This window comes from Vipera ursinii (assembly GCF_947247035.1).
Source record: "Vipera ursinii genome assembly, chromosome: 2".
Classification (NCBI taxonomy): domain Eukaryota; kingdom Metazoa; phylum Chordata; class Lepidosauria; order Squamata; family Viperidae; genus Vipera; species Vipera ursinii.
Window position 1 is genome coordinate 153,488,170 of NC_139513.1, and position 22,952 is coordinate 153,511,121.

At 41.4% G+C, this 22,952-nt stretch overlaps 1 protein-coding gene across 1 annotated transcript in view; it reads right to left on the bottom strand.

The window, feature by feature from the left end:
• Window positions 1–425: 425 nt before the first annotated feature.
• Window positions 426–22,952, bottom strand: part of LOC310634902 (uncharacterized protein) — a gene marked incomplete at its 3' end in the record, with an annotated part of 34,380 nt that continues 11,853 nt past the window's right edge. Inside the window, exons 10-18 of the mRNA XM_083353439.1 lie at window positions 11,320–11,885; window positions 9,919–10,136; window positions 9,422–9,482; window positions 7,737–7,832; window positions 7,068–7,232; window positions 5,547–5,672; window positions 2,436–2,656; window positions 823–854; window positions 426–736 (exon numbers count right to left, since the gene is read on the bottom strand). Coding sequence (XP_083209565.1) covers window positions 426–736; window positions 823–854; window positions 2,436–2,656; window positions 5,547–5,672; window positions 7,068–7,232; window positions 7,737–7,832; window positions 9,422–9,482; window positions 9,919–10,136; window positions 11,320–11,885 — 1,796 coding nt within the window. The remainder of the gene's footprint in view (window positions 737–822; window positions 855–2,435; window positions 2,657–5,546; window positions 5,673–7,067; window positions 7,233–7,736; window positions 7,833–9,421; window positions 9,483–9,918; window positions 10,137–11,319; window positions 11,886–22,952) is intronic.

The following is a 22,952-nucleotide window of genomic DNA, read 5'->3' on the forward strand; positions in this document are numbered from 1 at the left end:
CAGGACTGAAGAGAACCATCAGTTGGAAGAAGACTCCAGGCAGTGAGGAAAGATTTCTTTCATGCACATCACTATTTGGCAGCCACTAAGTAAGCCAAATATATACAGCATATTGAAGGAAGCAGAGCCCAGATATGTAGTTGATTCATCTCCCCCTTTCTTTCAAGCATTTCTCTCTTGGATGTCCTAAAATGGAATTTAGTTACCCTTTCATGACTGGTCACCTAAGGCAACAGAAGCGAGATGGACGATGATTTCCTCAGTGGGGACTGGCTGCAGGTTTCTTCTGGGAGGGAAATAGACCAGATCTTGGGCTTTAGAAGACACAGTTTGTTCTTTTCTGGGTTGCCAGAATGGGGACGAAAGAGTGGTGTTACAAGCAGCTAAAAGATGTTCCTTTCCTTTGGGGGGACCGGGAGAGATACCTAATATCTTCCACTTGATTTGGTGCATGAGCTGGATGTGGTGGTTCTTCGGATGACCGTGCTGGAACCACTTCCTGATCCGTGAGAGAATCCACCTCCTCCTCCACAGACAGAGCCGCCAGCCCCTCCACCACTTATAATGCCACCACTTCCGTAGCCACAGCTGCCTCCGCCAATGCCACCGACACCACTTCCAATGCCACCGCCGATGCCGCCACCAAAGCCACCGCCGATGTTGCCGCCAAAGCCACCGCCGAGGCCGCCACCGAGGCCACCTCCAATGCCGCCACCATAGCTGCCACCCTGCACAGCTGTAAAGAAAACACAGATTTAGTACGCACATCTTCACCACTTTAAAAGCTATAAATATATTCAGGGGAAAGTATAAGTTACTTACAGACGTGGACTTGGGATCCTGAGCCACTGAGCCTGTTTAAAGCACACACAAAAAAAAAACCGCAGGTGATTTTTGAACAAAATTCTCCTTAATGAAATAGTCAGTTGCCCAATAGGTTGAGTGATATTTCCATATGACAGCATAATTAGGAAATTTATATTGCCACCTACTCACACATGGTGACTCAAGGAGGCTTACAGGACATAAAAACACAATATAAAAGAAATGTAATAAAATAATAAAAATAATAAAATAATAACCCCCCACTTCCCCACCCTGGTGACATATATTATGAGCTGCAGTTTGAAACTCATAAGCATAAATCATCTAGTCCTGTTTCTTATGTACAATGTGGATCCCTCCATTCATGAATCTCCATGTCCCACATGCAAACCAACCCACAGAGGGAACACCTTTGGAATCCAGGTAAGGTGGATAGTAAGACCTGGAGCACCTACGTGGCATGAAGCACAAGCCAAGCACATTCACATTTCCAAAGACAAGTCAGAATTACAGAACTTCCAAACCAAAGCTCTTTCCTTGAATTAGGGCCTTAAAATGTTTACAAGACAGTATTAAATACTGAAATAAAAATAAATTTTGATTACTAAAAAAAACAAAAACTGAAAACTAGCAAAAGGGAAGGATATCATATTGTATCCTTAATTTGTTGACACAGAGGGTGAGAAGTTAAGTAGATGGGATGTGTATTTTGAGTATTAGATTTTGTGAGGAATGGTGATAGATGAATTAGGAGTATATTAAAAATCTTGGGAATGATAAATATCAAACATTAAATCCAAATGTTAGTGGAAATTGAAAATGAAAAATCTATTAAAGTCATTGATTGTCTAAAAGATTGTATGTTAAAATAACTAGAATATGTGTAAACTAAAAACTATGGATATATGTAAGAAAGTTATTTTCTATGTGATTGATAGGATAAAACTTGTCTTTAAATCTACAAATAGACAGTATATATTAAGGGAAAAAGAGAGAAAATGTTTATGGTAAAAGGTAAGGTAAGGTAAAGGTTCCCCTGCACATGCGTGCTAGTCGTTTCCAACTCTAGGGGCCGGTGCTCATCTCCGTTTCAAAGCCGAAGAGCCAGCGCTTGTCCAAGGACGTCTCCGTGGTCATGTGGCCGGCATGACTAGATGCCAAAGGCGCACAGAATGCTGTTACCTTCCCACTGTAGTGGTCCCTATTTTTCTACTTGCATTTTTATGTGCTTTCAAACTGCTAGGTTGGCAGAAGCTGGGATGAGTAACAAGCGCTCACTCTGTTACGCGGCACTCGGGATTCGACCCACCAAACTGCCGACCTTATGATCGACAGCATCCTAACCCACTGTAGCAATCTGAAATCTGTACTAATGATATCTGTATTTAATTGAATTACTACTACTCAGCCATCACATTGCTTTTCAAATATGTGAATGAAATATTAGAAAATCAATAAAATTAGTAAAAAAAATATTTACAAGACAATCGCTGACTAGTCAGATGTTTAAAAAGGCATCATGCATAGCTATGGTTTGGTTTTACATCAGATATAGTTTGTGGACACCTGACCCACTTAGAACCAGTCCCCCTAAAAACCACCAGACACACCTGCTCTCCTCTCCTTCCAGCAGTTTCCTGTACATGGCAATTTCGATGTCCAGACCAAGCTTGACATTCAGCAGATCTTGGTACTCTTTCAGGAGGCGAGCCAGTTCTTCCTTGTCTTTCGCCAAGGCACATTCCAAGTCATGCAGTTTTTGCTTAGCATCTCGGAGTGCCAGTTCACCACGTTGCTCAGCCTCAGCAATGTCAGACTGAAATTTAGCAACCTGCAAGGCAAAGGAGAAAACAAACAGCTCTAGTTGCCACCGTGATCACCTTTTTAAATCTTTATTGATGAAGTATTTTATCATGCTGAGATTCTATTTTGGGGGAAATTTTCCAGTGGCTTCGATCAATAGTTATGAGTTTTTCTCTTTGCACTAAATAAATGCATAACTTAAAACCCATCATAAATAACGGGATACTTCTGCACTATCACTTGCGTGGTAGCAGCTAGAGATGTCCAGATCAGAAAAATAATTAATCTATGTAAGCGTTCTGAGTTCATTGCGTTGTTTTATTTCACTTTAAAAAAAGATCCATTAAAACTTACCCTTTCATTCAGCTGTCCAAATGCAAGAGTATTTCAATATAATTACCTCTAATTACATTTTAACATAAATGATCTTAAGATAATATCAATCTCTACTATTAATTTCCATGCTGTCATTCTTTGTTAACTTACATTTCCTCAGTGTAGGCTTTTAAAATATAAGTTCCCCAGTGTATACTATTTTTCTTCAGTCAACTTATTTCAGAAACATATTTTCTATACAATATAGCTTTTGCTTTTTTTAAAAAAGTGGACTTTGGATCTGAGAAATGACTATATGTTAAAAGCAGTCTGCCTTGGTGGCAGAATGCCAAGTATGGAAACACTGTTAGTGATCAAATCAAATGACTTCCTTGTTAGTCCTAGGAATTTGGTGGTTCATTGTGGATGCTCAGCAATGGTAAAGGGTCCAGCACTCTGTCTGAATATTACAGACTTTTTTATTCTCTTGTTCCAGGCCTTAGCCCAGATGCTCAATCCAATTTTTAAAAATGTATCATTACTTTTTATTTATTTGAATACATAAGCTGCCAACTCTAATGGTTTCCAAATTTCTGTCCAGCCAAGCCCTGAAATAAATGTAAAATCCTCTGATGCATTTTTTTTGCTGTCATTCCTTTTTGAAGCACCATCAACATATAATGGAGATAGAGAGCTAAATCATTTTACACTGCACTTTTTAAATTAAAAGATAAAGGTTTCCCCGCACATGCGTGCTAGTCGTTTCCAACTCTAGGGGCCGGTGCTCATCTCCATTTCAAAGCCGAAGAGCCAGCGCTTGTCCAAGGACGTCTCCGTGGTCGTGTGGCCGGCATGACTAGATGCCAAAGGCACACGGAACGCTGTTACCTTCCCACCGTAGTGGGCCCTATTTTTCTACTTGCATTTTTACGTGCTTTCGAACTGCTAGGTTGGCAGAAGCTGGGATGAGTAACAGACGCTCACTCTGTTACGCGGCACTCGGGATTTGACCCGCCAAACTGCTGACCTTCTGATCGACAAGCTCAGTGTCCTAACCCACTGAGCCACCGTGTCCCTACTTTTTTAATTACCATTCCTTTAAAACATGGAACCCTTACTATGATCCCTTTTGCTGTTCAATTTTGAGATTGTGAACTAGGATGCTTTCTTTCCCTTATTTCTCCAAGTATGATGCTGATTTGCTTGTACTACCTCTGAGTTGATGGGAGAGTTTTAAGACACTTCCTTATATCAAGGCAGATCAAGCATCTCTTCAGAAGGCCTTTTCCAGCCATAGTATGCTAGACCTGATGTAGAATTTTTTTGTGAATGGGCTTTTCTCTGGGCACATCTGAAATATGAACTCTACTTACTTTGTTTAACAATCTCCTAATGCCCTTCAGCAATCTACAAGGCATCAGCATGGAAAAGACATATCCTAGAAGCTCTTTTGAGCCTTTTGTAGCAAGGCTTAACTTGTCCACGAAGATTCTCAGTTGTCCAGGTCATGGTTGTCCCAAAGCTGCTTTTTTTTTCTCTCAAAAGGAACCTAGACTTTCTTTGTTTTTCCTTGAAGACATTTCATTTCTCATCCAAAATCGTCTTCAAGAAAAAACAAAGAAAGTCCAGGTTCCTTTTGAGGAAAAAAAAAGCACATTTGAGAAAAGGCTTGACTTATTGCTCCCTCCCCAGTGCCAAACAATGACTATGGACCCTGATTGAGGCTGGGGGACAAGCCTCATAACCAAAAAGGATCTCTGTGAAGAAATTCTTTATCTGCATGGTGCATAAATATATGTATCAAAACAGATTCTTTTCAGCTACATGCATCAACACTTGAGCTTCCCACTTGCCTCATGTTCTCCCCATGAACCACTGGAGAGCAGTTTAAAATTGTTAAGAGGCTAAGAACGAGGAACACAGTTGAACCATTGGCTCATCCAGTTCCATTGCTGACAATGACAAATAACAGGTCTTTCAGATTTTTAAACAGATTCTTCAGCCCTACTGAAGATTCCTAAGACATTATTCCTGCCAAACCCGTCTTCTTCCATGAACTACAGCCCTTTCTTGGTACACAGCCTTTCCTTTTCAACCAATTGATTCAGTGCAGAAAAGATTCTATCCCCAAACCAATGTAACTCACATTGCAACACCCATTCCCTTTTGCTACCCTAGCCAACAATGTCACACCTGGACTTACACAAAGGTAATGCAATTCATCTTGTGTACAAGAGAGCTTCAGCTACGATGATGCAACAAGATATGTGGAGCTGTTGTTCAAATCTTAAAATGTTGAGAGATGGGGAAAATAACTTTAAAGGAGTTTGGCAGGTTTCAGTGAAACATGTTACATTACTGAGTCAGAATGTTATCTGTCTGAGAAAGAGAAATGCTTCAAGATCTTAAATCAAATGATTAAAAAAAACCAGGCATTTAAAATAAATGATTTAAGAAATAGGCACCTCGTGTCCTAGAATAAGATTTTGCACAAGCTCTGACTAAGAGGTTCTTTCCCTTTGTAGAGGTAAATTCAACACTCATGTAGTGACCTAGATCTCCCAAGGAGATCAAATTATAATCCTTCCCTCCATATTCCATACCTGCTTCTTGACATGCTCAATTTCTGAATGCAGTCTCTGGATATTCCTAGTCAACTCTTGAATCTCCTGCCTGGTGTTGCGCAGATTGTCCCCATGCCGTCCTGCTGTGTTCTGCAGAGCTTCATACTGTAGGGCAGAAAAAGTGTAATTTTCCATTCTGCTAAATCCGCTCAGTGGATGACAATGGAAGCAGAATAGCTCAAGGATGGCAAAGGATGGCCCAACCAACATTCCTAAATTACAATTTCCAGCAGGCCCAGCCAGCACAGTTAATGGCAAAGGATGCTTGAAGTTGTAGCTTAGCCACATCCAAAGAGCCATGGCTTTCACACTTTATATCGATGTGACATCAGATTAATTATCATGGTTCCCAGAAAGGGTTTTCCAAAGCTTTGTGCATATTGACTCCATACTTAAAATCTTAGGGCCAAGATGCAAAATCTGCTAAATCATTTTAAGTCATATTGCAATTAGCTGCGTCTGCGCATGGTTGAAGAGTCTATACAAATAATGTATCAACATCTGTCATGGATAATTAAGGACTATTTTGCCTCAGATAACTGCTTTTTGTCACATTGCTCAGAAAATGAAGAGGCTTAAAAACCTAAAAAGATTGACTGAAATAGCAGAGAAATTAGATTCTGAAGAAAGGGTCCTCACAACTCACTATTCATTTCTAGACTGTGTGTCAGAACTGAGATTGGGCATCTTTAGGACTGACTGCTTGCTCACTAGTCAGATTTTGGGGCCTCATCACCTCCCACTTCCCTCAGTCTAGCCTCTTTCAAGATGAGGCAAGACTGCATTTCCCAGAATCCCTAGCTAGTACAGCTGAGAACCTACGAGAACCTACAGGTTTCGTATTCTACAACTTTGGAAAGCGCCAGATGGGGGAAAGCTGATCTGTCCTGAGAATATCAATTGTGGCATTTGCTGCCAAGGCTTTCTTCAGAGAATATTGATATTGTACTTTGGTGAGGGAACTACAAATTCAGTTTTAGAAGTCTGTAGAAGAACTAAAGTCCAATTTGCAGAGACCACATGGAGAAAGATAATAATAATAATAATAATAATAATAATAATAATAATAATAATAATAATAATAATAATAATAATAGTAATAGTAGTAGTAGTAGTAAGAAGAAGAAGAAGAAGAAGATGAAGAAGAAGAAGAAGAAGAAGAAGAAGAAGAAGAAGAAGAAGAAGAAGAAGAAGAAGAAGAAGAAGAAGAAGAAGAAGAAGAAAAGAAGTTGGAAGGGACCTTGGAGGTCATCTAGTCCAACCCCCTGCTCAGGCAGGAAACCCTATACCATTTCGTACAAATGGCTGTCCAGTCTTTTCTTTAAAACTTTTTAAAAAAGAATAGTTTAAATAGTTGTCTCAGCAAATGAGTAGAAGCACAAAGTCCCTACTACAAGGTTCTGGGATTCTGTAGTTTGAATCCTCAGGAGTTATTGTTTCCTGGAAAAGCATAAGATAAATTAGGGAACTTTATTTCCTTGTCTCAGTGTGATTACTTACTTGGGTGTGATACCAAGACTCAGCCTCAGCTCGGCTACTGCGAGCAATCTCTTCATACTGGCTTCTTACTTCATCGATAATACCTTCCAAATTCAAATGGGTATTATTATCCATGGTCACTACTACTGAGGTATCTTGGCCTCCAGTCTGGTACTGAGAGATTTCCTGTGAAGAATCCAAAAGCATGAGTTAGGTTGGCAATCTACCTCATTCCCTACCTCCCTGCCCCTTCACCATTCATGATTTTTTTTTACTCCCCATAATATGCATTTTTGAATTCATGATTGTATTTAGAGCCTACAGACTCAGAATGAGAGTTAAGATGAAGGCTATTTGAACTCAGGAGCTGGAAGAAGGAATGGTTTCCCTGCTTGCGTAGGCTCCTGTGTGTAGGGTCTCCGGATGCCTTTGAAGGCCTTTGTTTTTAGATGGGTGAAAAAGGAAGAGAAAGTCAGCTATCTCACCATTCTAAGAACATTTGCTGTTGTAATGTGGACATTTGTTGCACTTGTAATCGAAATCACTGAACGGTGTGTCCTTTATAAAATAAGATTCTTTTTTCAAAGAAAGATTGATGATTGACATAAAGACAAATCTGAATTTGGGTCAGTGGGACCTGAAGATACCCTCTTTCTTCTAATTAACCAATAAAACCAAACCATTCCTTACCAAGTCAAAGATTCTTCTCAGGAAGTTAATCTGCTCAGCCAAAGTACGAGCTCTTGTTTCCAAGTTACTCTTGGACAAATAGGCAACGTCCACATCCTACAAGGATCCAGAAGAATGTCAGTGTCAATCTTCAACCAGTCTCATCAGCAGTTGGACCATACCTGAACTCTTTTTAGCAAATCTACCCAAAGAACCCTGTGTGTTCCTATTAAAAGGTAAAGGTAAAGGTTCCCCCGCACATGCATGCTAGTCGTTTCCGACTCTAGGGGCCAGTGCTCATCTCCGTTTCAAAGCCAAAGAGCCAGCGTTTGTCCGAGGACGTCTCTGTGGTCATGTGGCTGGCATGACTAGACGCCAAAGGCACACGGAACGCTGTTACCTTCCCACCGTACTGGTCCCTATTTTTCTACTTGCATTTTTACGTGCTTTCGAACTGCTAAGTTGGCAGAAGCTGGGACGAGTAACAGGCGCTCACTCTGTTACGTGGCACTTGGGATTCGACCCGCCAAACTGCCGACCTTCTGATCGAAAAGCTCTGTGTCCTAACTCACTGAGCCACCACGTCCCTTGTGTTCCTATTAGGTTGTTTAATTTTAAATCTTCCACTCTCAATTTTTGAAAGACCACATCAGCAATATGTGATGAAACAATACACTAGAGAATACATATAAGCCGGACCAAATTGCTGTTTATGTTCTTCATTGACTAATTACAGACAGCAAACATTTTCAGATCTAATCAGCTTCAACACATGATTTTTTTTATAAATGAAGCATTTTTTGATATAAAGCTTTTTATATAAGCGAAGCAATAGGTTTCATGCAAAGCTTATGTGAAGCAGACAAACATAATTTTGCATCTTTTTTACTAATATAAAATGTACTCTAAAAGGATCCATTATGACTTACAGGGAGAACATGTGTGCTGTTCGGGACATATCATGAGCTACTGAATTTATAAATATGTTCCACATCCTTTTTTTAATGGTTAAGGAGAGAGGATAATAGGCTTTAATTTCGATGTCAAATTTTTACTTTTAGCCAACTCTGAGGACCAAAATTAGTTATTCAACATTTCTAGTTCTCTGAATTTGGCAATGCAGCTTACTAATAACAGACGCAATAAAAAGAGAGGGGGGATAGGTTACTAAATATATACTATACAGTATATAAGAGGAAATAAATTGCAAAACCTACATATTTCAGGGTAATCTTGCTAGTGAATATGCATACTTCTCTAAACAAGAGCAACATGCATCGAAGTATTAGGCATTCACATATTTGTACAAACTTGACAAAAATCTTATTCTTGACAAACAAAAATCTAGAGCTTTGCTCTTTTCTATTCATGGTTCTGTGTCATTTCAAAATATGTTTTAATATGTCAGGCTTCTTGAATATGGAAAACAAATGCGTTAATTTGTTTTCATAATTTGATAATGTGGCGCTTTTCCATATGCAAAGAGATTCAAATATGGAATGTAATCCTATAACTGCATCATGTAGCATTTTTGACAACAGCATCAGGAACAACAAAAAGATAGGCCTACATTGGGAGGGCATGCAAATTGTTGACCATGGTGACTTAGTTCTTAAAAGTTGGAGAAATCTCAAAGAACGATTCCATTCTGTCCCTAGATCATGCCTTCCACGTTTCTAGCAAACTGCCAGATGTTCATCTCTCACCTTTTTCAGCACAACAAAATCATTCTCAGCTGTTGTGCGCCTGTTGATCTCCTCTTCATACCTAGAAGAAAAAGCAAGGTGAGTTTATTGGTGTATTGATTTCTTGACTGCAATCACACATAGACTACAGAAGCCAAGCTAAATACTAAATACAAGAAGCCAAGATAAATAAAAAGCTATCATAATAAACACAGTGAATAGAATGTGAAGAAATTCCTCAAAGAAGCATTAGGAAATTAATTCTCCCACCTTGTTCATGGAACTTCCTACACTGATTGTAATGTTATCCCCTAAACGTATATCTATAATGTTAAACTGCAATATTTATATCCTCCAGGGCTTGGAGCAACATGTCCAAAGAGCATTCTTTGTGGAAAGGTTTCTCAAGAACTGTGATCAGTGGCATTATTGTGATCTGCTGCTTATGTGGGGGACAGACTATGGCCAGTCTGCAAGTGCCAAGAACGGAAAGAGACACTTGTTTCTAAGGTTCTCACTTGTTCTTGTAGTCTTCCACATAATGTTGCATACTCTGGAGCTCTGTTGACAGCTGCCCTTTCTGGCTGCGGATATTTTCAATCTGACTCCTCAAGCTATTCAGGAACTGCTGGAACTGGGCATCCAGATTCATAGTTGGGCCAAGGCCTTGTGACTGTCGTTGGAGGATCTGCCATTTGGTTTGCAATACCTTGTTCTGTTGCTCCAGAAAGCGAACCTATTAAAAGAAATTACTTGAGGAAGTTGCCATCACAACACATTGGGATAACCAGGGCTTTTTTTGTCATAGAATGCTCTGAAGGGAGTTCCGGCACCTTTTTTGGATGGAACCTTGTAGGGTAGGCAAGGCGGGTTGTATGACATGTGTGAGTTCCAGCACCTTTTTCTTTTACAAAAAAAGCACTGGGGATAACTGCAGAAATGATTAAAAGCAAAGTTGGGCCCTTCCAGCTAAATGAAGAGACAGGAGCAAACTCATCACATTCCCTTCTCTAGTTCACTCTTTTCTTTGCAAAATCGAAACTCTGATTATCTGGGAATGAGATGAAGATCTAAAGGACACAAGCATTTTGAGAATTTCATGAATCTCGTTGGACTTCCTTCAGCTGCCAGTGGAAATCAACGGAGGGCTTGTTCTATTTCCTTCAAACTGTATTCTGACCCAGGCACTTTACAAGAGCCAATGTGGTTAGTTGTGATGAGCAACAATATTACAGGCAGGCTCATCCAAGAAATGCAAATGCTGCCCCTTTTTTTAATACAGTTAATGGACACAAACATTTTTGAGTAACAAGGCATCATTGTTTGAAAAGCTTGTGATAGTTTTTAGGTTTGGCATTTGCACTGAGCCATTTTTAATCCTTGGCATCTCCGGTTACCATTTAGGTAGGAGGGTTTGGAGGCCAACAATTGATTTAGCCATTACAAAATATAGTTTAAAAAAGATGTATGAAAATGTTCAGCATATACAGTATAAGGCAATCAGTTACAGTTTGTCTTATAAATTCCACACATGCTAGTTTTTAGAAGTGGCAGCCATTTCTGTTACCCTGAAATCACTTTGAAAATCTACCTGCTAATGAACACCCTAACTGTTTTTTTCTGTTTTTCTAGATTTTACCAGCCAGTTGCTTCTATTCATCACTAAACATCCACCCCCAAGAAGCCAACAAACAGAAGCATTTTAAATAGTTACTAGGAGTCTTTTTAGGTCTCAAGATATCAAAGTTTCTTAGAATATTCTATCTAATTTCCAAATAAAGAGGATTAGTAAATGAATCCACATCAGGAACTTTAGACCTTACTAGATTGTTAAGCACAAATTGCATCAAGTTTTATCAGTTGACATGCATTCCATGATATCAATCAAAAATGTAACACTCTCTGTTCTGTTAACCTACCTTGTCGATGAAGGAAGCAAACTGGTTGTTGAGGACTTTGATCTGCTCTTTCTCATGATTTTTTACTTGCTGTATTTGGGGGTCAATTTCTACCCGGACCGGTTGCAGAAGATTTGGATCCACTTGGACACTGCCAATACCTCCAGATCCAAGGCCACCAACTCCTCTACCACCAAACCCACCTCCTATTCCTCCGTAACCACCCCCTACTCCTCCGTAACCACCCCCTACTCCTCCATAACCACCCCCTACTCCTCCATAACCACCCCCTACTCCTCCATAGCCACCCCCTATTCCTCCATAGCCACCCCCTATTCCACCATACCCACTACCATATCCCCCACAGATGCCTCCTCCATAGCCAGATCCATAGGAAATCCTTGTAACTCCACCATAGTTATGGAGGCTCCTGCTACCATATTGGCCTCTCATACCGCCACCATATCCTCTGCATGAAGAATAGCTATGTCTGATTCCACCTCCGGTGCCACCACCAAAAGCAGAGCATGAGCTGTAGCCCCTTCTGCTCCCCTTGGAGCCTTGGCAGATGGTCTGGAAAGACATTGCTGTGTTCAAGTCAAGGGAGCAACAGAGAGAATGAAGAGGCCTAGTAGCAGTTGGGGCAAAGTTTAAAATAAAGGAGTAGCTGGAGAGTGCTGAGCCCAAAGAAAGCCAAATCCCTCTGGATCCAGAGATGGAATCAGCCTCCCTTTTATATATTCCAGGGAGGTGTTGGATTTGATTTTGCATGGGCGGGAAAGAGGATATCATTATATTGTGTTCGTGGCTTGGTGTGGTTGACAGATCTTCATCTCCAGTTTACCAAATATTGACTCTACCCATCAGCACAGCCCTTCTTACCAAAAGAAAAAAGGGAAGACAAAGATGAGGAGGAGGACCAGCAATCGTGCAATATATTCAGTGACTAAGATGTCTTTAGCTTGATTATTGTAGCTGATGAGTAGACCTGACACAGAGCAATCCCTTTCATTCTCAATGGCAGCGGTATCAGCATCCCCATCTGCTTTTCAAATTGCAGAGTCCCAGGGCAGGCAGCTGCTGTGCAGACTGTCAAGAAATAGCTCGGCTTTCACAATTCCCAAAGCACGCCCGCAATTACAGCCTGAGTATGTCTCGATGTGGAAAATTGCCCATGGCACCCTAAGAGTGGTTTATCAACTTGCAATTCATGGAGCATCAACATCGCCTCAGCAAATTGTTATTAGAAAACTGCTTTGCTGGATAGGAGAAAGAGAGTGTGTGTGTGCAGTGCTTTTTCAGAGGCAATCCTTACAGCTTTGTACCGGGAGCATCAAGGATCTAGCTTCAGTACAATCTGAATCCTAGGTGGGGAAAGCTGGCTTGTGAAAGATGAAGATCAGCTGCTGATAAAGAAGAAATGAGCACATCTGGGTGACATGGAATGGTAAAAGCAATGGAGGCCTCCAAGTGCCTACTTTCTTGCACAGAGATAGGCAAAGGGGAATGACAAAGAACTGTCAGGTTAAGCAAAAGCAATGAAAGGATAACTTAGAAAGTGATTATTTGTGGCACCAGTTGTTGTGCCTTGCTTGCAGTGAAGTAGCTAAATCTGCTTTTCCCTCTGCTTCTCTCTTGAAGCAAGCCTTGCATATGAGTGGGCAAGCACTCTGAGTCATTTGAGCCAGCAAATATAAAAGAAGAACCCAAGGTAGGGAAATAGTTTAGACAGAGTGGGTCAGAGAGGGACAAAAAAAAGTCTGCAAATGGTACAGACCGTGGTGTGCTGAAGCCATCTTGTGCCAGCTTAAAAGTAAAGGTAAAGGTTCCCCCGCACATGCGTGCTAGTCGTTTCCGACTCTAGGGGCTGGTGCTCATCTCTGTTTCAAAGCCGAAGAGCCAGCGCTTGTCCGAGGATGTTTCCTTGGTCATGTGGCCGGCATGACTGGACGCCAAAGGCGCACGGAACGCTGTTACCTTCCCACCGTAGTGGTCCCTATTTTTCTACTTGCATTTTTATGTGCTTTAGAACTGCTAGGTTGGCAGAAGCTGGGACGAGTAACAGGCGCTCACTCTGCTACGCGGCACTCGGGATTCGACCCGCCAAACTGCCGACCTTCTGATCGACAAATTCAGCGTCCTAACCCACTGAGCCACCGCGTCCCTGTGCCAGCTTGCAAAGAGCCAATTGTTAAATTTTCAGGAATTTTGCAAGCCAGTTGAGAGCAGAGCTGATGGCTATTGTGTAGCAACACCATGGTGGCATTTTGATTCAGTAATGTCAGTGAGGATTGGAGACACTGAAGGAGCTCAACAGAGGAAGGAAATGCCTTGAACAGCTCTTCCTCTTTACGACCAATTTGGAAAAGCCAGTTGTTAAACATCACTGGGTAGAGATGGCACCACAAACTTTTGATCCAGATTGCTATTGACCCATAGGGACATTGGACTTATCCTCAGAATAATGACTTCAACCTGACGAAAACTATAATGAAATGTGTGTATTGTTATTATGAAATTAATTCACCAAGAAGATGCTGTCTAAGCTATACCAGGCTGTTATCATTTACTTGATATTTATATATTCTATAAATAATAGCTGGAGCCATGTGGTGTTTTCCTTTTTTTTTCCTTCTTCCTTTTTCATTTTAAAAAAATGTATGATTAAAACAAATGACCAAATAATATATAAGTATCCTCCTCCTCATCTCATCAATCCTGTTTTAAAATCCACTTCAATTTAAACCTGCTTCGGCTTAACTACCATGCACTTGAACATTATTACCCAAGACCAAGTTTGAGCACTAATTTTAGCACAGTAATTATAACACTACACCAATCATTTTAATATCAAAGGAATTGCCCCTGGAAGTATCTCCTTTACCTGAGCAGAAGTACCACTGGTACATCAGAACACTGTACCTAAAAGTATGAGGTAAAGTCTTTTCTGAGTCAAATATGGGTCCTGATATTTTAAGCGACACACCCTTCTGGTTTTCTGCTATTGCTTTCTTCTGTGATGCTTTTCAACATCCTAGTCAAGCTAAGGTTTGGTATGTCTTGGTATCTCAACCATATACGAAGCGATGAGGGACTGCTTAGCTTTTGGAAGTCAGCCAAGGTTGCCTATGGGCTGCTCGACAAAAATAGAATAGTATACAAATGGATATATATTTTTAAAAAGCACAGGGAAACGTAGGTTTTTTTCTCAGGGAAGAAAAGTAGCATTTAAAAAACATTTGCTGATAACAACTTCTTACTTACAGTGCGAATCTTATAACATCCCATGTAATACTGTAAGTTGCTCTAAAAGACAAGAGAGGTAGTCCTCGAGTTACGACCACAACTGAGCCCAAAATGTATGTTGCTAAGTGGAACATTTCTTAAGTGAGTTTTGCCCCATTTTATGACTTTTCTCGCCAGCGTTGTTAAGTGAATCATTGCTTTTGTTAAGTTAGTAACATGGTTGTTAAGTCAATCCGGATTCCCCACTGATTTTGCTGGTCTGAAGGTCGTAAAAGCTGATCACGTGACACCAGGACACTGCAACCATCGTAAAGATGAACCAGTTGCCAAGCATCTGAATTTTGATCATGTGACCAGGGGGATGCTGCAACAGTCGTTAGGGGTGAAAAACAGCCATAAGTCACTTATTTCAGTGCCATTGTAATTTTGATTAGTCACTAAATGAACTGTTGTAAGTCGAGGACTATCTGTATAACTTAGCCATTGCCTCAATAGCCAATAAAGGGCTGGGTTTAGCTTGTAACAGAATAAGGCCCGCCGGTTCAAAACAACAGGAACACTTTGGGTGACAAAAGGTGTTAAAGAATACTTTAAATACAAGAAAGGGGGGAAAACAGGATCCTGAGTTTGCACTTGAGATGGGAGTGAGGTGAGTACAGAGAGAGACACCATTTGTTCCTGTCTTTCAAAAATATCTGCTAGTTCTCCCAACAAGTGCAGGTAAGTCTTGAGTCTCCGTTTATCGGCCCATGTCCAGCCTATGATTCTGCCTGAGTTCAAAGTGGCAGTTGGCTCAACTGAGCTCGATAAAAAGAAAGCCCGAGTAACTTCTCCCAACAGCTTTAGTGAGATGCTGAAAGTGATGTCCACAACTTCAGCAGAATAATAATCCATTAGAATTGGGATGGGACCTCCACATCCCATTTCTTCTGAGAAGACCACAACCAAAGTTACTGAAAGCTACTGAAAAGCCAAAAGAAAAAAAGCTGGCATTTATCCAGCTTTCACCCAATGCAATTCAACCTGCCTCCAGAAGTGGTGAATGCTCCAACACTGGAAGTTTTTAAGAAGAGACTGGCCAGCCATTTGTCTGAAATGGTATAGAATTTCCTGCCTTAGCAGGGGGTTGGACTAGATGACCTCCAAGGTCCCTTCCAACTTCTTCTTCTTCTTCTTCTTCTTCTTCTTCTTATTATTATTATTATTATTATTATTATTATTATTATTATTATTATTATTATTATTATTATTATTATTATTATTATTTCACGAGACAACTAGCAGCTCTTGTTAGAGAGCCAGCCCCTCTGTCGGATTGTGCCAGAGAATTGCACAGCAACTGTCCAAATGAAGTCAGAGACGCTGACACAAGCTTGTAGGTTTATATAAATAAATACATTTAACATTTATATTTGCAGCAGACGAGAACATCATGAGAGAAATCAAACAGCATAGACAGAGAACATGGAAGAAAAAGGCAGGAAAAAAGGGAAACGACCCCTTTCCACCCACAGCAACCAATCATAGCGGAGACTGCCTCATGCATGAATCAGCACTCCAACCAATCAACTACAAGCGCGCGTACTGGCCCATCGTGCACTTTACTGTTCCTGCTATCAAATTTAATATCCTAACAGATGGGAAATTAATTTAACCATTTTAGAAGCTTTTTGGGGGGTCTTGAGATAGGCTTACAGTTTTGTGTTCTTAAATTTAGCTGGGTCTACTGGAGTGTCATAATCTGCAAAGCAATGGGGGTGTGGTCCGAATCCAAACACCAATCATCTTGTTGCTATTGTATCTGCATTAACTTACATGCACAGTTAAAAGGGCGTGGCTTGGATCCCAAGGTTGTACAAATTTTGAAAAAAACAAACCCTACAGATTATTTTGGTGGCTACAGAGGTGTTGTGGAGCAGGTGCATATTGGTGCACATGAGTCCTTATGAAAATCAGAAGTCCAGACAATGTTTTTAATAGTAACAACAACAACAATAGGTTTGGTAGGGACCTTTGAGGTCTTTTAGTCTCTCAGGCAGGAACCCCTATTTCAGACAAATGGTTATCCAGTCTCTTCTTAAAAACTTCCAGTGTTGGAGCATTCACTCTTGTGGAAAATCTGGTTACTCTTTTGCCTTTGCTGTAGTAATGATTTATTTTACGTGGATGGAGATGAACTTAAGGAATGGATTCAATAGATGCGTTCGTTCAATTTTTGAAACAAACTACATTTCAAAAATGAGATGAAGGAGAAATTGGTTTCTATATGGTCTGGATTTAATAGTAGGAAATCTTACATTGATGTTATATGGATTTTATTTTATTTTTTTCCTTACTCTTAGTTTCCTTTTTACTTCTTCCTTTATGTTCAGTTTATATCATTATTGCAACACAGTTTTTTACTATACTTTCAAATATATTATTTTTGTTTATTAAACCTCACTAATATTTTAAGTGATTTGTTGGTTAAATTGCCTGTCTTTTAAAGTCGACAAATTAGTGGTGTGCTTTTTATTAAAAAGATGTATGGTTATTATTATTATTATTATTATTATTATTATTATTATTATTATTATTATTATTATTATTATTATATCATACAGTCAGCCACGTATTTAGACTGGACCTGGTATTTTTATCCACCTATCAAGTCCTTCCTAATGACCTGGGATAGACAGATGTCATTGTTTGATGGTGTTAAAAATATTGTCATAGGATAGAAGCTGTTCCAAATTGACTGATGGTGAGAATTAATTATGATAATTAATAATACTTACTAGTGGTTTCTTACAGGTGATGACCAGGCTGAGCCTGAGGGAGGGGTCAAACACGTCATCATCTGGAATCCCTTCACACCCACGAGATTTCAGTCCAGCACACCTTGAATTCCATTGACTTCTATCTACCACCAACTCTCTTTGATGGTTCGTAGTTCTTGTAGAGAGCTTTAGCATGCAATAAACATATATATATATATGGACCGATCATCATCTCCTGAGGCTGGCCTTCCATTTTGCCACACCCCCCCCCGTCGTGGGGTTACGGAACCGACTAGGTGGTTCTGCCCCAGGCACCTAATGGACCCTGAACGGTTCCAGGTGGCGCTTGGATCTGTACCTGCCATCTTCGCTCACAGCCCGGTCAATGCCTTAGTGGAAGCCTGGGAAAGGGCAGCCACGGAGGCACTTGACTGCATTGTTCCCATGCAGCCCTTGTCCCGGCGCAGATCCCAGCAGGCTCCATGGTTTTCTGTGGAGCTCCGGGAGATGAAGCGTCGGAGAAGGAGCCTAGAAAGCTGTTGGAGATCCAGCCGGTCTGAGTCTGACCGATTGCAGTTAAGAACCTTTACGAGGTCTTATCTTGCAGCGATGGAGGCAGCGAAGTTTAATTACTTCACTGCCCTCATCACATCCGCAGATAATCGCCCGGCCGCCCTGTTTAGGGTGACTCGCTCCCTCCTTAATCAGGAGTGAGGGAGGAGCCCCTGCAGGGTCATGCCGAGGAGTTTAGTCAACATCTGGCAGACAAAATCGTTCAGATTCGGGCCGGTCTGGACTCCGACTGGGCGGAGTCTGACCAGGGGGAGACGAGCAGTCTTGGGAATGTTATTTGGGAAGAATTCAACCCTGTGACTCCAGAAGAAGTGGACAGGATCATGGGGAGGCTGAGTTCCACATGTTTATTGGACCCGTGCCCCTCCTGGCTGGTATATGCAGCTCGGGAGGGGACACAAGTCTGGCTCCAGGCGATCATAACTGCTTCTTTGAGCGAGGGTGGCTTCCCTGCCGCCTTGAAGGAGGCGGTGGTGAGGCCCCCTCCTCAAGAAGCCTGCCCTGGACCCGGCTATTTTGAACAACTATTGTCCAGTCTCCAACCTTCACTTTTTAGTGAAGGTTGTTGAGAGTGTGGTGGCACATCAGCTCCCTCTGTTCCTGGAGGAAGCGGATTATCTGGACCCCTACCAATCGGGCTTTAGGCCTGGGTACAGCACGGAAACGCCATTGGTCGTACTGATGAATGATCTCTGGAGGGCTCGGGACAGGGGTTGCTCCTCTGTCCTAGTCCTATTAGACCTCTCAGCGGCTTTTGATACCATCGACCATGGTATATTACTGCGGCGCCTCAGGGGGTTGGGAGTGGGTGGCACTGTTTTACAGTGGTTCTCCTCCTACCTTCTGGGTCGTTCGCAGTCGGTGTTGACAGGGGGACAGAGGTCAGCCTCGAGGCCTCTCATTTGTGGAGTCCCTCATGGGTCGGTCCTCTCGCCTCTCCTGTTCAACATCTATATGAAGCCTCTGGGCGAGATCATTCGTGGTTTTGGGGTGGGTATCATCAGTACACTGATGATACCCAGCTTTTTATTTCCACCCCAGATCAACTCAGTGATGCCCTCTCCGTGATGTCCCATTGCCTGGAGGCGGTGAGGGTCTGGATAGGGAGGAACAGGCTTCGTCTAAATCCCGACAAGACTGAGTGGCTGTGCGTACCGGCGTCTTGGGTTGTCCATTCTATTCCATCTTTATCTATAGGGGGTGAGGTGTTACCCCCCCCCCCGTAGATAGGGCTCGCTACTTGGGTGTCCTCCTTGATTCACAGCTCAGTTTAGAAGATCATATAGGAGCTGTGACCAGGGGGGGCTTTTGCCCAGGTTCACCTGGTGCGCCAGTTGCGGCCCTATTTGGACTGAGGTGCCCTACGTACAGTCACTCATGCGCTCGTGACCTCTCGGATTGACTACTGCAATGCTCTCTACATGGGGCTGCCCCTTGAAGTCCACTTGAAGGGTCCAACTGGTGCAGAATGCGGCCGCACGACTGGTGATGGGGGTCTCCCAATACTCCCATGTAACACCTCTGCTCCGTGAGCTGCATTGGCTTCCAGTTGTCTTCTGGGTGAGATTCAAGGTGCTGGTGATGACCTATAAAGCCCTAAATGGCATGGGTCCGGATTATTTATGTGAGCACCTTCTGCCGGCGTCAACCTCCCATCGTCCTGTGTGCTCCCACAGAGAGGGCCTTCTCAGGGTGCCCTTGGTCAGGGAATGCCGACTGGCAGCCCCCAGGGGGAGAGCATTCTCTGTGGGCGCGCCTGCCCTCTGGAACCAACTCCCTATTGAGCTCCGGATGGCTCCCGACCTTCTCTCCTGCCGCAACCTGAAAACTTGGTTATTTGAGCTTGCCGGCCTGGACTGAGGGATTGGGATTTCAAATTTTTTAATTTTAAACTTTTAGAATGTGTTTTACTTATTAGGGCTAATTTAATTTAATTTATTTTAACTTTGTATAGTGTATATTGTATATTGTGTTTTAATTGCCCTGTACACCGCCCCGAGTCCTTCGGGAGAAGGGCGGTATATAAATCCAATAAATAATCATAATTAATAATAATAATGATAATAATAATAATAATAATAATAATAATAATAATAATAATAATAATAATAATAATAATAATAATAATTTCATCTGAACAGCCTAGATTCTTCATTTCCTGGGATTGAACTTACGATTATTATTATAATATTTACCGTTGGTTTTTAAATCTTCTGGAATGAGGTTCTCCCTGAGTAGACTTACCAGATATCTGAACAGACAAATGAAGACATAAACAATTAGAAAGGAGGACAAATGGGGGAGTGAGCACTTTAACTTTCTTGACATCTTGACATTTCTTGACATCTCTGACAAAAGCAAGCATAAATTTCCCACGCTTAAGAACACTAAAGCTTTTAGGATCAATTCTGATTTGGGATATTTTTTTTTCCTAAACTGGTAGAAGCTCTCAGATAAAAAGATATTTTTTCACTATTTTTTTTGTTCACACAACTATGCACACAGAATTTACTTTTTAATATTTTTGCAGTTCTATTTTTATATCCCTTTCACTTTCTAACAAAACAGATCCACATTTCAGGCAGAATGAATTAGCTTGTCACATTCATTTCAAGTACAGTCCAACTTTTCTTCCTTCCTCTTTCCCCACTGAATCTGAAGAAGCAATTAGATCTGAAGCTGAACATTCTTACTGGCTAACAATAATAATAATTTCAAAATGGGAACTGGCCCATTTCACACAAAGATGATTGGGTGGGCAGAAGAAAAACCTTGTCAGCTTATTGTTCTCAAGCCTCTGATTCTACAAGCAGCTGTTTTAAAAGAAAAGTTGGAGATCTGGGCTTGTTTGTAGTCAGCAGGGGCTGACATGGCGATGTGGCTATCCTAAACTTTATCTCTTCCATTTCTGCCCATGTGTATATTGGATTGCCAGAAAACAGATGTGTATTCTCTAGCTATAGCTTTGTTAGAGAAACTTAATTGGAGGAGGGAAGCAGTTCTTTTCCCATTTGTTGAAATTGGACTATTGCATCCAAATGCTGCAGACATACTTCTAATCTAGGATAGGATATTTTCTTCACATTGAATTAAAACCAAGCTATTGGTTCGTTGTCAAGAGTCGAGACAATTCTGTAAGGCAATCAGGCAAGCCTTAGGGAAGGAAGCAACTGCCAAGAGCATTGTTCTCCTCAATGCCTTAAAGACATCCTCCATTTCATCTCAGGCCATCTCTAGCTAAAATTTGTCTGGGTTTTGCAGCTAGTATGTACAGAATTTTGCAATCAAATTAAAACTGTACTTGACTGCAACTCCTGTTCCTTGGCATATAATTGATCTTTGGTGAGCTTCTGATTTTATCATAGAGCTATTTGGCACTTGGAAATTGGAAATGGGACCATGTGTATGAGGCCAGTGATGCAATTAGAGAAGAGCAAGGAGAAGAAAAAGTACTAATAGCAAGGAAGGACAATTAGACCACAGGCTCAGCAATCACAATAGTACAGATACTGGATTCTCTGCCTTTTGGCTAAGATCAAGTGTGCAGATACTGGATTTTTTGCTGATGCCTTCTCATCTATTGTTTTCTGAGAAAGTTTGGTGGTTGAGCCCTTTTGTGTAACCCTAAACCATGCCCCATGATTCAGCCCTAGTTATGCTATAGTATGAGACCTTATTCCTTCTCTACACAATTCAGCCTACACCATTGCTCATCAACTTGAAAAGATGCATTAAAAGCATGTCTGTGCCACTCCCTTAATATTGGTCTCAGCTGCAGTGTAGATAATCAAGCCCTGATAAGCATAGGGCATCTTAGGTGAAGGATTTATGCCTATCTGTGCCCCCTCTTCCCTTGTGGGGTTTGAGAGGGAGCAGAATGGGTCTGTTGCCCCAGTTCCCATTTCAGAGTTCTGCTATAGTGTTGCTGCTATTTTTTTGGTCTGGTTGATTATCAGATCATCGATGGTGTGGTACCTGCTGTGATAGGAACATAACTCCAGGTTTGCCAAGCTAGTGGCTTGGGAGGAATTCCTTGAGGGAAGCAGTATTTCTTACATTTCTATTTGTGGGTGGTTAAGCACTTAATATCAAATTGCAAAATGAAAGTGTCTACCCTTCATTTGGCACTCTCAGCAGATATTGAATCAGATGTGGTGTTATCTTCTCACTTCAAGGGAAACAAAAACTAGCTGCTCACACATTCTCATGCACTTAAATCCACTTGGATCATCCAATGGCAACCTAGGGCATTCTAGAGACACCCCAACACTTGAGCTTTTCGAGAAGAGGAGCTCTATTTTCTGGTAATATTGTTCAGAGGCCAAATCCTTCCAAACCATGACATAAGCACAGCAGTTCTACCCCACTCCCCTGCCAAGATTGGGGGGAAAAAATAGACCACGGGGAAACATTTGGGATTAAGTGGGAGGAATCCTTCCTAATCAAAATCGGCAACCTGCCCAGCCTTAACTTTTTGGATTGTGAGAGGGGACAGTCATATTTCTTATTCTGCAGATGCCATTTTCAGGAGATGAAAGTGCTGAAGAAGGAAAAGAGGGAAATCCTAGGTATGTGATGCAGCAAAGGAACTATCAGCTGAAAATATGATTGCATAAGAGCCACAAAGCATAAGGATCTTTGTTTATGGCTCAGGGTTGAAATGAGGGGTCCTTGGCGTTCCCTGAGCTTAATGGTTTTCTTGCACATGTTTCATTACCCAAACTAGGTAACATCATCGGTGCACTGAGGGTACTACCTAGTTTGGGTAATGAAACCTCTACCAGAAAACAACCAAGCTCAGAAAGCACCAAGGATCCTTCATTATGTTCTTGCAGCACACTGTTCTTGGCACACAAAGATGATTTACATTAATCCCTGGTTTAATTTGGAACAGATTATGGTCAAATTCCTATGTAGCCTTTCCATGAGAAGACTTAATACTTGAACAAGAAACCCCTTGGTTTCACATGGGAAGCTGCTTCTCTGCAATAGTTTTCCATCAAAATCTAATCACTTTTTTGTCAATTCTGTCAATTTCATATACATGTAACTTCAGAATATCTGTAGAACAAAGGA